At 34.0% G+C, this 15,745-nt stretch overlaps 2 protein-coding genes across 2 annotated transcripts; both read left to right on the forward strand.

Moving 5' to 3' along the window:
* Positions 1–545: 545 nt before the first annotated feature.
* On the forward strand, positions 546–6,387 carry LOC135846957 (uncharacterized). The gene is made up of 2 exons (XM_065366333.1): positions 546–674; positions 5,375–6,387. Exons 1-2 carry the CDS (start codon positions 663–665, stop codon positions 6,104–6,106), a joined length of 744 nt encoding a protein of 247 aa, XP_065222405.1. The 5' UTR covers positions 546–662; the 3' UTR covers positions 6,107–6,387.
* A 6,260-nt stretch (positions 6,388–12,647) lies between these two features.
* LOC135846952 (skin secretory protein xP2-like) lies at positions 12,648–14,966 on the forward strand. Its single transcript, XM_065366326.1, has 3 exons — positions 12,648–12,815; positions 13,434–14,636; positions 14,722–14,966. The coding sequence occupies exons 1-2, from the start codon at positions 12,801–12,803 to the stop codon at positions 14,622–14,624; spliced, it is 1,206 nt and encodes a 401-aa protein (XP_065222398.1). The 5' UTR covers positions 12,648–12,800; the 3' UTR covers positions 14,625–14,636; positions 14,722–14,966.
* Positions 14,967–15,745: the final 779 nt, after the last annotated feature.

Below are 15,745 nucleotides of genomic sequence, written 5' to 3' on the forward strand. Positions count from 1 at the left end.
GTATCCTTAAAAGAACCACTTTGAGAAAAAAATTGACAAAAAATTCCATTAAACTAACACACACATACCTTTCCTTCCACGAGCCCAAAAAAATACATCGCTCGAGAAATAAAAAACAAAAGTTTACTCTACAGCTCTAAGTAGAAAAATACGAGCGATTTCTGCTTTAAAAAAATCCTAAAATCAAATAAAATGCACCGAAGCACGAAAGCTACAAGAAAGAAACAAAAATACACTCCAGGTTGGTTTGCAGATCTTAATTAAATCTAAAGACTGGCGTTTTACCATAATCAGCATATTGCAATTGAAGCAATACGAGTACCTACCTAAGTAATGGTAAGATTACACAATGTTTCCAGAGTGTGGGACAAGTATCGGGCGAATTGCGTGCATGCATCATTGTTGTCCGTCCTCTTTGTTAATTTCTTATCCGAAGAAAAGCCTCGGCCAGCCACACTGTATCTTATTAGGAAATAATATATTATACATGCAGTAATTACATCGTGAATTTTCCCCCTACTAAAAATCATTTACCCTGCTTACAGGGTCAATATATAAACAAAACTTTGCAAATCCATCTTAATCTAGTCCATTTGTTCAAGACGTTCCATTGTTTCGGGATTATTTTCAGTGTAATTGTTTTTTTTTTGTAACATTAAAAAATGCATTTGAAGGTATAAATGAATTTTTTATTCTTATTATCGATATTTTTATTTATGTATTATGTGGTGTAGTGCTTGATAACTTTCAGTTCGCGACAACTTGTATCTATTTTCATACACACACGTGATTACGTAACGTATTAATTTTAAGTTTTTTTTCTTTTCTTTATTGACTTTTACTTATAACTTGAAGTGGAATTTTCTTAAAGAAAATATTTTTCATATGATCATATGTTTCCTTGAATAAGATTTATACTTAGAATTCACCAAATCTCAAAGGTTATCGTGAAAGTCGAATATGTGATTTTTTTCTCTCAATTCCTCGTACCTATACCTAAAGATGAACTGACGATTCGTTTCGCAAGATTTTTATAAAATTCTACACCCATTAATGTCGCTACTGCCGCGTATTTCTCAATTTAATTAAAAATATTTTTACACCGTAGAAATTATGTAAACTTAAAAAAAAAACATAACGACAATAAAAATATCTAGAAATAGGACCGATCTAGAAACGCGACTTGTTCGGAATATATTATCAAAAAAACGAGATGTTTTACCAGTTTGATTTTCATGTTTTATTATTGTTGTGCTTTAAGTCATATAAAATGTTAATTATTTTTTTTTGGAGACGGTTTTCGTTAGGCTGAGGCTCTTTTTTTCGTGTTTCAAGGATGATTACAGATATACAGATTCCATGGAGAATATTTAGATCAAGTTTGAAAAAAGTTGATCGCGATCGTTGGTTTGATTGAACGTGAAACAGAAGTGTTGGTAGTTTGCGAAAACAAATTTAAATAAAATAGACATTCTGTTATAATTAACACAAAATAGTTTTTTTATTTTAAATTAAGTTGAAATTCGAGATGGAAAAAAATCATCTCATATCTATTGAATGCGGTATTTGACGATAAGTGATTAGACGAAGGACATTGAAATTCGGTCAAATGTGCCAAAATTGTCATTTTTTGTAAAATGCACCTTGATATAGAAGAATTTTACTGGTTTGCGATTAATTTCGTAAATAAAATGTTGGTCTTGTTTATCCAATTTATAAGCGTCTTGCATTTAATCATTCGACAGCTTAATTAATTCAATAACTTATTTATAATCCTGTAGAGGAAGTTATGCAATTTTCAATTTTTTTTTTCAAGTAAAAAATCATGCTTAAGAAATTTCAAAAGTTATATTCTTCTGTAGAAAAAAGGTATTCATATTATGAAAAATTAGAACTGCTTGAGATTAATTTGAATGAAACTTCCTCGAAAGAATTCATTTTGTAAAATTCATTCAAAAATCCAATTGAAATGGACGGAAAATTTTCAATAAGTAACCTTAAATAATTTGAAAAAAAAATGTAACTTGAAAATCACTAATTTGCATCACCTGTTCAGTGTATAAAATTCTTTTGAAAATGTGCATAATTATCTAACAACGATTGAACATAAATTCAAACTAGTTTCGTTCTCGTATTGAAAAAAGTTGTGCACGTGTTATAACTTTTTGGTTATCTGGTCGAAAACTAATGATTGCATAAGATAGTCATTCAACTTTAAAAACGCTCAAAAACCACCAGACACAAATACAATATTATTCAATTTAAAATTTTTGTGTAATTTTTTTTTCAATTTTTATTAACTTTTGAAAAGTTTAACAAAGATTTTCTTCAGAATGCACCGAACGAATTCGAAATTGAATTAAAAGTACAAAATGCATTTTTCTCTAATAATCCATGAATAAAACGAGTCCATGAAGTCAGATTCAAAAAAATGACGAGACTTAATTTTACCAAATCACCTGAAATCAGACAGATAGGTTAACTATGAACATTGAACGTGCATCAAAATGGGAAAAATGGCTAAAAAATGTCATTAAAAATACAGAAATTGCAATTATATTTTTCAAAATTTTCAAAATTTTCAAAAACTCTACAAAGTTGACTCGTTTTTATGGTGCAAAATTTTGATGAAAATGAGTCAATTTGCTCAATTTGTGCAATTTTTTGACCTTTTATGAAAAGAAAATGCATTTTCTCGTGATCTTTGGAATTTTTAAAATAGAGAATAAGAAAAAACGTAATCCCAATTTTTTGATAAATAACTCTGCACAAAAAATCGTACTAGGCCTTGGGGTCATTTTAGCAGAATTCCTACCAAGGGGGATAAAGAAATATCATTCTTCAATTTTTTCTAGCTAATTTTTGTTGCTTAAAAAGGTGGCAACTCTGATTTTCAGTAAACTCCTAAACTTGTAAAATTTATGCATAGATTTAGGGAAGCAAAGGCGAGGGAAGCAAACTAGTTTTCTCTAAAAAGACATCTGAAAAGGGAACCTTTTAAATGGGCACTCTCCGATTCAAATGAAACCAAGCTATGTAGATCGAAAGAGCATGTATAAATTTCAAGTGCTGAAGTTCATTTTTAGATATTTGGGCAATTTTTCAAAATTTAAAAAATTAAAAAAAAAACTGTTTCAAGGTTGATTTTTGACACCTTTTTTGACAATGTAAATAATTTAGGGCAATTTTTGAAAATTTAAAAAATTGAAAAAAATCTTTCAAGTGGGATTTTTGATATTTATTTGATAATGTAAATCAATGCGAATAAATCTGTCAATTCAACTCTCATGCATCAACAAGTACCAGTTTTAGGCTATTCTGGAGTCTCCAGTGATAGTTTAATTTTCTCCAGAAATTTCAAATCACTCTTAGAGGGGCCAAAAATGAACTTCATGACCTCTGATCGGTGCTTATTGGGCACATTCTCGATCATTTTACGTGGTTACTATATAATTCAGGAGGGTCAGTTCAAAAGTGATTTTTAAAAATCCAGAAAACATTTCAAAAATCAAAATTTCAAAGATGGTATCATAACGAACAGTTTTTTTGGCAAAATATCGTCTGGTGTGTCTTCAGAGCGATTTGAGATTTCTGAAGAAATTTAAAAATTCGCTGAGTCTCCAAAAAGATCAAATTGCGATTGTTTTCCAGTCGAATGATCATTCAGACGCACCTGGTGATGTTTATTCAAAAAAATCTTGTTGTGTACCTCCTTTAAAAATTTGTTTTTTTTTCACTTTTTCTGGAATTTACAAATCGATCAAAAATTCGCTTTTAAACTGGTACCCCTGAAATTTCAAAGTAGGCAACCACTGGAAATGGTTGATAGGGTGCCCCAGTACCGACCAAAATTACAGGTCTTCAAGTTCATTTTTTTGGTCTCTCTAGACTCAGTTGAAGTTTCCGGAGAAACTTGAAAACTCGCTGGAAGCTTCAAAATGGCCCAAAACTAGTAGTTGTTGATGTGTTGGAGTTGGATTGAAGAAACTAGTCAGATTGGTTCACTTTGCACAAAAAAATTGTACTTCATGAATCAAAAATAACTTTTTAAATTTTTTATTTTCAAAAATTCGTCAAAAATCCAGAAATGAATTTTAGGACCCAAAATTTTGGTTACGGTAATTTTGAGACATGTTCTTTCAATCTAGCTTGGTTTAGTGTAATTCGGAGAGTACCAATTCAAAATGTTTCCTTGTGAGACTTTAAAAGTGCATCTGAGAAATGAAAATGTCTCATTTCTCACCCCCACCCTATGGAATATTTTTCCAAAAGTTGCAAGGATTGAAAAGAAAATTCAAAATTAGCACAAGCCTTCGTATACTTCATTAGTTCATTATCATTTCGCTCAAACACTTCGTCATTGTGACTCATATCTTTGTCTTATGTTCCCTCCCCCTCTGACAATGTTTCACTAAATTATTCTTTGAAAGAAATGACACCTTACATTAGATAGGCACTTATATTTTTTCTTCCTAATTGTTACTTTTTCTAAAAATCATCCTCGCGGATTTAATTCCACATCCAGGTACCCGAGTTCCATTTTCGTCATTAAAACATAAAAAAGAACCCGTTTGTGAGATTTTATAATCGCTTTTTCTTAATATAAAACTAATTTTAAAAATACACGTACGCACGTGTATTTCTTCAAGGTTTTTTCAACATCACATCACTCGGATACCGGTACCTAGCATTTCGATGAAAGGCTTTGACCGATCGGATGAGATTTTTCAAAAGTTTTTTTCTTTTCTTTTTTTATTACACCAGGTATTAAATTGACGAGAGTTGAAATTTTTGCTAATTATCTCAAAACTCAGATACCAGTTCTTGCCTTAGTCTTCTCGTTTTTCTACCATCATCATCACGTAACATGGAAGAAAAAAAGCGATCTCAGTTGAGCAAGTCAAATTTCAAAATATACACACTTTTTATTTTTGGTACGATTTTACTTCTCGAATTACAACAATTGTAGGATATGTAATGAAATCCATGACCAAGCACGTTTGGTCAGCATAAGATGCAAAACTTGTGTCCTTGAAAATAGGTCAAATACGTTGGTACAGATCTTCAAAGTGCAAGTATACAGTATACCTATACGTATATTGTTATTACATAAGATGAAGTGTATACGTAGGTATACTTATATGTTGTATTACAGCATGTATGCACAATATACAGAGTACAAGTACCTTTAGCTCACGTGAAGTTGAAGTCGTGCTTAATTGGTACACGTGGTCGCGACCTTATACACATGCTTCGGATATTATGCATACATTTTATTTAAGTCATTGCCAATGTACCTACTCAGCAATAACGTACTTACGAGTATTTCATAACGGTATTAACACTCTGGTGTTTTTATTTTGATCTTTTACAGATATCTCATATCCTTTTGTTGGCTACGGCAGTCTTAGCTTTAGCAGAAGAGAAACCCGAAACTAGTAAAACGGTTACCAAAGAAGATAACAAAAAACAAGGCAAACGTGGCTTATTCGGATTAGGTTACGGATTCGGTGAACACGAGGGTCTATACGGAGGATACGGACACGAAGGATACGGACACGGAGGATACGGACACGGAGGATACGGACACGGTGGATATGGAGGATATGGCGGTTACGGTTACGACGGATACGGTCTAGGAGGCTACGGACTATTAGACGACCACCATCACGGACACGTTAAACACGTCACCATCACCAAAGAAGTCCCAGTCCCGGTACCTCATCCAGTAGCCGTGCCAGTCGAAAAACACATCCCAGTCCCAGTCAAAGTACCCATCGCCGTGCCAGTCGACAGACCGTACCCAGTCCATATTCCAAAACCATACCCAGTTCCAGTAGAAAAACACATCCCAGTCCCAGTAGACAGACCAGTACCATACCCAGTCAAAGTACCAGTTGCTCATCCTTACCCAGTTCCAGTACCTAAACCATACCCAGTAGCTAAACCAGTACCAGTACCTTATCCTCAACCAGTATATGTAGAAAAACATATCCCATTGGTTGTCAAGGATCATCATCACGATCATCACGATTTCCACGATTTCGGCGGTTACCATCATGGTTTCGATCACGGTTTCGCCAGCAGCTACGCTTATCACCATTAACGTACCATTGATTTTCTTAGAGATAATTTCATGTACCAAAAACAAGTGTCATAATTGAACGTACTCGTATTGCAAGTACCTTCAAAATAAGACTATGTATCTCGCGACAATTTTTCTCCCTTTGTGTGCTGCCTCTCTTTCCCTTTCCCCTTCTCTCTCTCTTTCTCTCTCTATTTTCCTGTAAAAATGACAATTTTTTTACGCAAGTTTTAAGAATAATTTTGTATATAATTGTATGTGTATTTTATATAGAAAAAAAAGTATACCGTAAGTAAATCATTTTTCAAGTGTTTCATTGGTTGTGTCAACTCACAAGTCATCACTGATTAAACCTTGAATAATTTATTTATAGTTGATTCTTATTATGGACATCTAGGTAAACAATCCAGGGAAGCAAGACAGTCATTTTTCTTTTTTCGTGGGTACACCCACCCTCCCTACTTGAAAATGTTTTGATTCCTAAAAAAAAAACAAGTTCCATGAAAAGACTATTTTTGACAGCATTAGATAGGTACTACGAATTTGAGCTGTTCTAAAAATACAATTGGGTAAGAAGAAATCTTAATTCGAAAAACACACCTCAAAAAGTATTTAGAATTGAATTTCCATTTCGATGAGTGTTGTTATATAGCCATTTTCCCAAATTCTGTTGACCACTTTCCCCTCTCCTTAAATGTCGTTATGATGAATTGTTCTGATTTCCAGGTATCATAAATTTAACCTTTTTAGTTTTGAATTCATAAACACAGAGAATTTTTAGTTCAATTGCAATCTGGTCATAATCATAATGAAAGTAAGTAGGTAGGTTAGGTAGGTATTAGATGAAAAATGTAGTTTTTACTCCCACCCCCAAGAAATATCAAAAAAACACCCTAAAATATATGCACTACATATATCAAGTAGAATTTGAATCTACTTGAGCCGTTCTGGAGCCTTTAGAGAAATTTTGGATTTTGTAGTTTTGAAGAAGTCCCATAAATGAGCCCCAGTGAAGTTCAGCACATTCTTTTAGTGCTCCATTTCGATCGACCAATTTTCAAAATTTGTTTCCCTGAGTTCAAAACGTTTAAAGGAACTTTTTAAGCACAGAAAAACCAATAATCCGGCGTTGGTTTCGAAACTATTTGAAACTGGCATCAATCAATTTCATAAGGTCGAAAATAGATAAACCCCCAATTTCAGCTTTCTACATTGATTTGATGAAATTTTAAATTTTTTTAAATGGAAAATTGGCGACATTTAAATGTTTAAACTTTTAACAAAAAAAAAAAAAAAGAAGAAGAAATAGAGCGAGCGTTTGAAATTCTGCTTAAACGTGTACTTTTTGGACGGTCTTTCTTATTTATTTTTTGTCTGATTCAAAAACTGTTTTTCCTATGAAGTTTTCCACAATGATCGTTTAGGACTTTTTCAAAATGGAGGTGGGGGGCAGCTGTGTTGGACCTCAAAAACGAAAAAGGTAGATAAAATCAGGTAGGAAAAGTATAAAAAAATCGACAAAAATATTTTCTGATGTTTTTCTAAATTTTTCTTCTTCTGGTTCAAACATTTCCTTCTCCTTATCAGAAATAAAAACACATTTTAGAAAATATATTTTAATTGATGTGATTGCTTTACATTAAAGAGACCATTTTCAAATAATTTCTTCATTCCGTTTTCCCAATAAAGACTTTGACAATTTTAGCAAAAAGCAGGACTTTTTAGCAATTGTCAAGAAAAGTGAGAATTTTGTCATTTCCAGCAAAAAACGCAATTTTTGGGGAAAAAGTCTGACAATTTTAGCAAAAGGAAGGATTTTTTGCAATTTCTGGCAAAAAAGCAAAACTTTTGAACAATTTTAGGGAAAAATTAAATTTTTAATTTCATTCACAAAACACGACAATTTTTAGCAATTTTTGGCAATAAAGAGTGATTTTTAGCCTTTTAGACAAAAAACAGGACTTTTTGTTGTTGACATAATAAAGCGATACGTTGACCATCATTTTACCAAATGGAAAAGGGTTTCAGCAATTTTTGGAAAAAACACTTACCTTGACAATTTTACTGAAAAGTATAGTGCTTTTTGGAAATTATTGCTAAAAAGTAATGCTTTTTGGGAGTTCCTTGCATAAAAGCGAATCTCTTGGCTAATTTAAAAAAAAATTGAGATTGATTTTTCAATATTTTTAGCAGGAAGCGAGATAATGATAATTTTAGTAAAAGTCAAGGCTTTTGTAACCGCAACGCTGAAAAGGCAGTCTAGCCACTTGGCCAGTTATGAATGAATAAAAAAGTACATATATTTATGTACTTTTGCAAATTATTCCCTTATTGAAATTATTGACATTTTTTCCCCTTCATAAAAACTGGAACTAAATCTATACTTATCAACACTTTGGTTCTCCCGGAAACCCGAAAAAAAATACAATTTTTTGATTTTCATTCTCGTTCTCACGATCATGCAAATAAATATCAAAATTTCAAAAACTGAAACACGACAATATAAATTGGGGGTTCAAAGTCTAAATGGGGGAGGGAGGGAGCAGCAAAATTAGGCTGAAAACCTATACATTCTCATATGTACCTACTTACCATGGAATAATTTTTGACCATTTTAAAAATATAGATCGTATTTGACTTCTCTTTTTTCGATTTTTATTGTGAAGTTCATGTTTTGAAACCTCGGTAGAAAAACAAAGGTTTGAGTCTCAGAGATTGAAAACTTTTTCCATTTCATCCCAAAACTTTGATTTTGATTCCCCTGCCAATTTTCAAAAAAAAAAAAAAAAAAAATCAAAAATGACCCATCATGATGCGCCTGCGATCCATGGAAAAATTTTTTATTCAGATTGATTGAGCAAGAAGCAGTCCTAAAAATGGATTTCAACAGCTAAAACGAACGGATTTATGATTGAAATTTAAAATGTTAGGTACGCGCAAACATGACCGCATCTTTGATCTTTCAGAATAAACAAAAAAAAAACACTAAAAACATCTTTAAAATTGGTCGAATTCTTCGTCACAGGACTGGATTTCAAAAAAAAACAAAAAAAAACTGGTTTACAAGTTCTTTAAAAATTTTAAAAATTTCAAACTTTCTCAAATTTAAATGCAAATTCTGTATCCAGACGCACAAAAATTATTTAGTGAACGTCTGTCCTTGAAACTCAATCCGGTAGAGGTGGGGATTTACAGAAAGCGAAGGCTCAGTGCTGAAATTTTCGAACACCTTCTTTAATCATCGAGACGGATTCTCACGTCAGAGAACCTTTTTGTTCGTTGCACAGAGTAATTCCACAAGCTACTTACACAAGTACACAAGCACATTTTCGAAAATTTTAAAATTCTCTCTCCCCCATTTCATAATGAAAAGCACAATCTGAAAAAAAATGAAGACAGAGAAGTAAGTACCTAGGTACTTACCCGCAGTTTCTTAATTAATGATTTGTAATTCTACATCCTGTAATTTTTCATTAGAAAACCCCTCCCTTCCAAAACGAATAATTATACAAGTATAGGAGGTAAATCACGTAGGCAAAATATTTTGGCCAATCGCCCAAGGCTCCAAACTCGTTTATTTCCCATCTATTTCAACCGAAATGAAAATTCCAAAAACCTGGAGAATATTACGATTCGTCGTTATAATAAATCATTCATAAGTACACCCAGTCGCCCATCCATTCCCTTCCACTTTGGTCTTTACACATAGTAGATAACACGCCTATCGACCAGCAGGCTAAATCCAGTTCGGTTAATTTTGAATAAAAAATGTACTGGAAACGAGAATGATAAAACTGCTCATATGTTCGAATTGACATTAATTTGTTGGCTAGCAAAAAAGTAAAATAAAACATCCGAAAATTGTAATCCGCTTATTACATAACCTCGCACAACACCTGGAGAAGTTTATCAGAGACGCGAATCGCGCGAACAACATCTATGTAGGTATAGGCTGATCGCGAAGCTACAAGGCGTTCGTTAAAGATCATCTATTTTAATAGTGCCCAAGGGAGTCGGACAAAATATATAGGAGACTTGAGTGGATCTATTAAACGACAACTGATATTAAAAATCCAGCATTCAGAGGGAATAGTTGGCATATTGGGAAAATATGTATCTACTAGGTTAAATTTTTATATCATTGTTACATGATTTTGACTAATGAAGGAGAATTCGATGAAATATTAATCAGATTTAAAACAAAGAGCCGAGAGGAACCACAGAAAGAAAAATGAGCCATTTTGAAGAAAAAGGTTGACGAAAATTCTGAATTTTGCTCAATGCAGTTTCACAGGTCCTGAGGCAAGTTCTTTCAAATGGAAAAAATCTCACAAAGCACTTTTTTTCTCGTTGATCAAGAAACCGCTTCATCTCTTCTCAAAATTTATTAAACCATGTACTCATCGTACCTTAGTATATTAAACGTAAATACTCTTGAATTACACTTTGAAGAAATAGAAGAATGAGGCAAAAAGCAAAAGATCCGAAAATTCACGGTTAGAATGCGATGGTGCATCGTAGCATTGTACATCCCCCCTTCCCCCGGAAACAAAACCTCCTATATGAACTTGAAAGTTTTCATATTTAATTTTTTTCATTTTTGAGATGAAATTTATAAAAAGAAAGGCAAAGCATTAAACTTGACCCCCTCAACTTAAAAAAATCATGAAATGAATTTGTCTCACTAGATCCCCCCTACCTCTCCAATAAGAGGGGCAATTTTACAAACAGAACAATAACTAAGGGATTTTCTGAGAAGAAAACTGCTCATCTTCGCTTACAGGTGTGGCCCTTAGGTATATCAAAAATAATAATTTATTCAACTTATTTTGATGTTTATTGCCCGAGTAAAAATGATTCAAAATCGACAAAAAATCTCTTTTATTCCCGAGTCGGATGAAATATTTTTCGTTATGAGGGAAAAAATTTCAGAGGTATTTACTTCCAAACGATCAGGAAGCGGGAGCAAAAATAGAATTTTTTCTCTCTTATAAAAAAAAATGTATACCAAAACCTACTTTTTTAAAAAAAATTTTAAATTGAGGATATAATTTTTGAATATTTTTTAATGGCATTTTTCAATAAAAAAATATGAAATTTTGTATACTTTTTCGTGATAACAATGGTTGAAATGAACGTCAAGTTGTATGCAACCCGCACAGCAGGTTGGAAGCATCAAAAAAAGAGGCGGAGGACAACTCGAGTCTAGCTAACCCAACATCCACTCACCTCCTATTCTTCAATTGAGACAAGGATTTTTTAAAGAGCTCTTAATAAAATTAAATTGAAATATAAATATAATATGTACCTATTATTAGAAAGTTCATACGAGTAAAACCATTTTCGAAAAAAGTTTTCATCAATTTTTCCGAAGGATGCTCATTCTTGTCCAAATCACTCGTAAAAAAAATGCCTACTCAAAATTTTGACGTCCACCAAGGTGCCATTTTCATTGCTTACAAGGACCGTTCAAAGTATTGAATTGAAAAGAAAAAAAAGTCGTACTAGCATTCTTTTTTATTTCATTGTTCAATCCATTAAAAAAAATTGAATTTAAATCTCTAAGCCTTTTAATAATTAATTTCATTCTTCAATTCTTAGACCAGAAACAAGCACAAAGCACTACTTATTCCTCTCAATGGCTTTTCAGAAGAAAAGAGGGAAGGGAAAGGGGAAAAATGATCTCAAATTAAATAAATTTTTTCAGCACACAAACGAAGGAAATCTTACATTTAAGGGATTAAAACTTGAAACAAAGTACGTAAGTAGAAAAAGCAAAACTGATGTACACAGAGAATTTGAGTTCATATGTACATGGATAATTGTTGTGAAAAAAATGAGATACCTTTTTTTTTCTCCTCCGACAATTCTCTCAAATTAGAAACACCTACATTCTAATTCAATCATCTTTCAAATGAAAACATTTTTTCTCGAATAAAAAAATGACCCTAATACCACTTCACACAAAGTGACCACAAAAACCTCTCTAGAAATAAACAAGCCTATGCCTAAATTGCACCTCGAATACTCGAAGATAACACTCGGCGACTCGGACTGACCAAAAATGGAAACTAATAAAACCTAAACTCCATATTTATACAACTTTTTTTACTCTAAAAATCGAATTGGCTCACCGTGAAATAATCCAGTTCCTCGAAAAAGCAGGAACTTTTGACTTACATAGTATTTTGAAATGCAACTTAATATGCATTGTCGATTAATTACAGACACGATTGCATAAGAGTCTCGTGACTTCCATGGCGATGGTAGTTAACACTTGGCATTTGGCTACATCGTCGAATAATAAATTCGAGTGATTATTCAACAATAGGAGCGAAATAGTGAGGCTGGGCGAATTTTCACAATTTCTGAACTCCCTATATCCGTATTCAGATTAAGTTAGAGAATCGGGACAAAATGAAACATTTGGAAAACCGGTCCAAAACAAGAAGTTGACAAAATTAATATAATCCAACTGTGACGTAATAATTAGGTGCACTCTTTGAACTTAATATTCAAAGATGACTCCGATCATTTGACTCTAACGCTAGAGAAAGTATTTAACCAATATCTAAACGACTCAGTGGGGTAGTTGGATGCCATACCCAATAAAAATTTACACACATTGTTTACAGTTCATCCTATTGATATATAAATATATGCAAAAAAGTTCCAACATTCATTTTATTGATCTAGTCCTTAGTGAATCGACAACATGAACAAATTCCAGGTATGTTTTTTCTTTACGTATTTTGTATTCTTATTAATTGTTAAGCTCGGTGGTGATTTAATGTAATTTTTTTTTGCAATTTTTTAAATTTTGAAAATTTTAATTTTTTGTGTAAATTTTTGGAAAATTTTGCCACGTGTTTTTAAAATTTAATTTTGGATTCAATTTCAAAAGAAATACACACGCTTGTCCAAAAGCTAATGTTGAAATGTGTTTTTTAATATTATTTTAACCACGTTTTGTGTGAATTTTGATTCGATATCAAGAGATTAATAGACAATTAGTTTTTTGTTATAAAATTTTGAGTTTAAAATGACAAGAGTGGCTTTTAAAACATTTTTCGAACTGATTTTTTTTTAAAATTAAATTTTGGTAAGCGAAGAACCATGCCTGATATTAGGTATTTCAAATAATTCGCTCAATTTTGAATTGAAACGCTTCTTTCCTTCGAGACCTTCCATGATTTCATTTTGAAAATATATTACACTCGAATGAAGCCGTTTCATAAAAAAACATAAAATTAACAAATCTGCTCATCAAATATGCCGGTTTTATAACATTATTTTTCAAAAGTACAATTCCAACAAAAAGCTTTAATATCGCTTGACCTTCCAACAGATTTGCTTCGTCGCCGCCTGCCTCTTCTCGGCCAGCTTCGCTGCAGAAGAAAGCAAAGCGAAAAACTCCAAACGTAGTATCTGGGGTGAAAAAGAAGGCTTAGCCGGTTACGGAAGCTACGGATACGGATACGGTGGTGCTTTGGGTACCGGATCTCTATACTCCGGCTCCAGCTTATTAGGCTCTTCCTTGGGCTCAGCTTACAGCTACCCAGCTACCTCATACAGCTCGGGCTACGCTGCTGCTGCTCCAGCTCTCGCCTCTTACGACGCCGGCTACGCTGCTGCTGCCCCAGCCATCTCATCTTATGGCTCTAGCATCGCTGCTGCTCCAGCTCTCTCTTACGGATCAGGCTACGCTGCTGCCCCAGCTGCTTACTCTTACGGTTCCGGCTTGGCTGCCCCAGCTTACGCTCCTTCTTACACCGGTGTTGCCACTAGCTTACCAGCTACCGCCGTCAGAGTGAAAACTTTTGAAGAAAAAGTCGCCGTCCCAGTACCCCAACCATACGAAGTAGCTGTCAGCAAACCATACCCAGTCGCTGTCCCGAAACCAGTCCCAGTCGAAGTCCCACGTGCCGTTCCAGTCAGTGTACCACAACCATACCCAGTCCATGTAGCCAAACCATACCCAGTCACCGTCAACAAACCAGTACCAGTCCAAGTACAACAACCAGTCCCATACAAAGTCGTCCAAAAAGTCCCAGTCTACGTCCCACACCCAGTCCCCGTTGAAGTGAAACTCCCACAAACCTATTCTGCCCCCGCTGTCTCTTACGCTGCTCCAGCCATCGCTGCCGCTCCAGCCATCTCTTACTCTGCTCCAGCCATCGCTGCCGCTCCAGCCATCTCTTACTCCGCTCCAGCCGTTGCTGCTGGTCCGGCTTTCTCATCCCTAGCCTACTCCGGCGCTGCCGCTGCTGGTGATTACTCGTACGCTGCCCCAGCTATTTCATCCTACGCTGCCCCAGGTATTTCATCCTACGCTGGTGGCTACGGTAGCTACGCTGCTGCTGCCCCAGCTGCCGTCTCATACTCTGCCCCAGCCGAATTCTCAAGTTCCTACGGTGCTGCTATTCCAACCAGCTTGGGTGGTGAAATCTCGTCCGCTGCTTTATCTTCTTTCAGCGCTGGATCTTACGCTCCGGCTTACGCCGCACCAGCCCCATCCATCATCACCAAGAACTGCTAAACCTAGTCCAAAGTGAGTACATGAATCTAGAAGCTTGAGACGAATAATGTGATAATGAATTTTCACTTCAACTAATTCCTCATTTGTTTTTTCACAGGCCGTATAAAGAATAAAAATCGTTCTCGAGAATTTAAATATTTTTCAAGAGCTCTCGTTACCACCCTACTTACATGGTATATAATGTAAATGTGAATACAAGAAGACTGCTGAATTAAAGCTACATATCTAAGTTACATCTCAATTATTAACATCTTTTTGTACCTACAACTGTTCTCAATCGTGTGTATTGTTTTTTTGTTAAAATAGGTATATTCAATAATAAACATACGTTTATTACTTTAATTTGACGAATTATTATTTCCTGTTCATAAATTGAAATAATTTTGGTAAAATGGAAGAAAAAGATACAATTTCAGATATTTCTTCGATTACCTACTCAACAATTTAGAGGATTGAAGTTAAAACAAACATTTGTTTGAACTATGGATTTCTCTAAAAATAAATATCTTAGCGAAACAAAAACTAATTGACTACCAATAAATGTAAAAAGACACAAATGAGCATTATTCCAGGTGAAAATGCTTTAAAATTATCGACAAAATGATCAAGATATCTCCAGCTGCAAAATAATAGCCCAACTATTTTGAAATGAAATAAACCGTGCTGTATTCATCGCATGACTTTTCGAACTTCTACCGACGAAAAGAAATTGAATGTTAGAGCATCTTTGCAGAACTGGTTTCGAGTTTCTCAGTTTGCATTTTCCGCAAAATTTCACCTCAAGTCGACTAAATTTTGGTGTTTTTCCAATTTTTTCCAAGAAACTGCGTACCTAATTCAAAATTTAAAATAAAATTCCGATTGGAAAATTTCAATTTTTTTTTTTTGAAAAATTAGGTAAGTATGTTTGAAAAATGGTCGTTTTCAACAATTTTAGGCACAACTTACAAATTTTAGAGTTTTTAGTTCATCATTTAACATTCAAAATTGCCAGCTTCCAAAATGTCAGGGGGGTTGAACCCTCTGCCCCTTTTGGTTGCTCTGCCCGGGATAGAGTCAGAAATATACTCTCTAAATTTGAAACAGTCAATTTCACTGCTTAGCAGTCACGACATTTTGCC

This window comes from Planococcus citri, chromosome 5, assembly GCF_950023065.1.
Source record: "Planococcus citri chromosome 5, ihPlaCitr1.1, whole genome shotgun sequence".
In the NCBI taxonomy this organism is placed as follows: Eukaryota; Metazoa; Arthropoda; class Insecta; order Hemiptera; family Pseudococcidae; genus Planococcus; species Planococcus citri.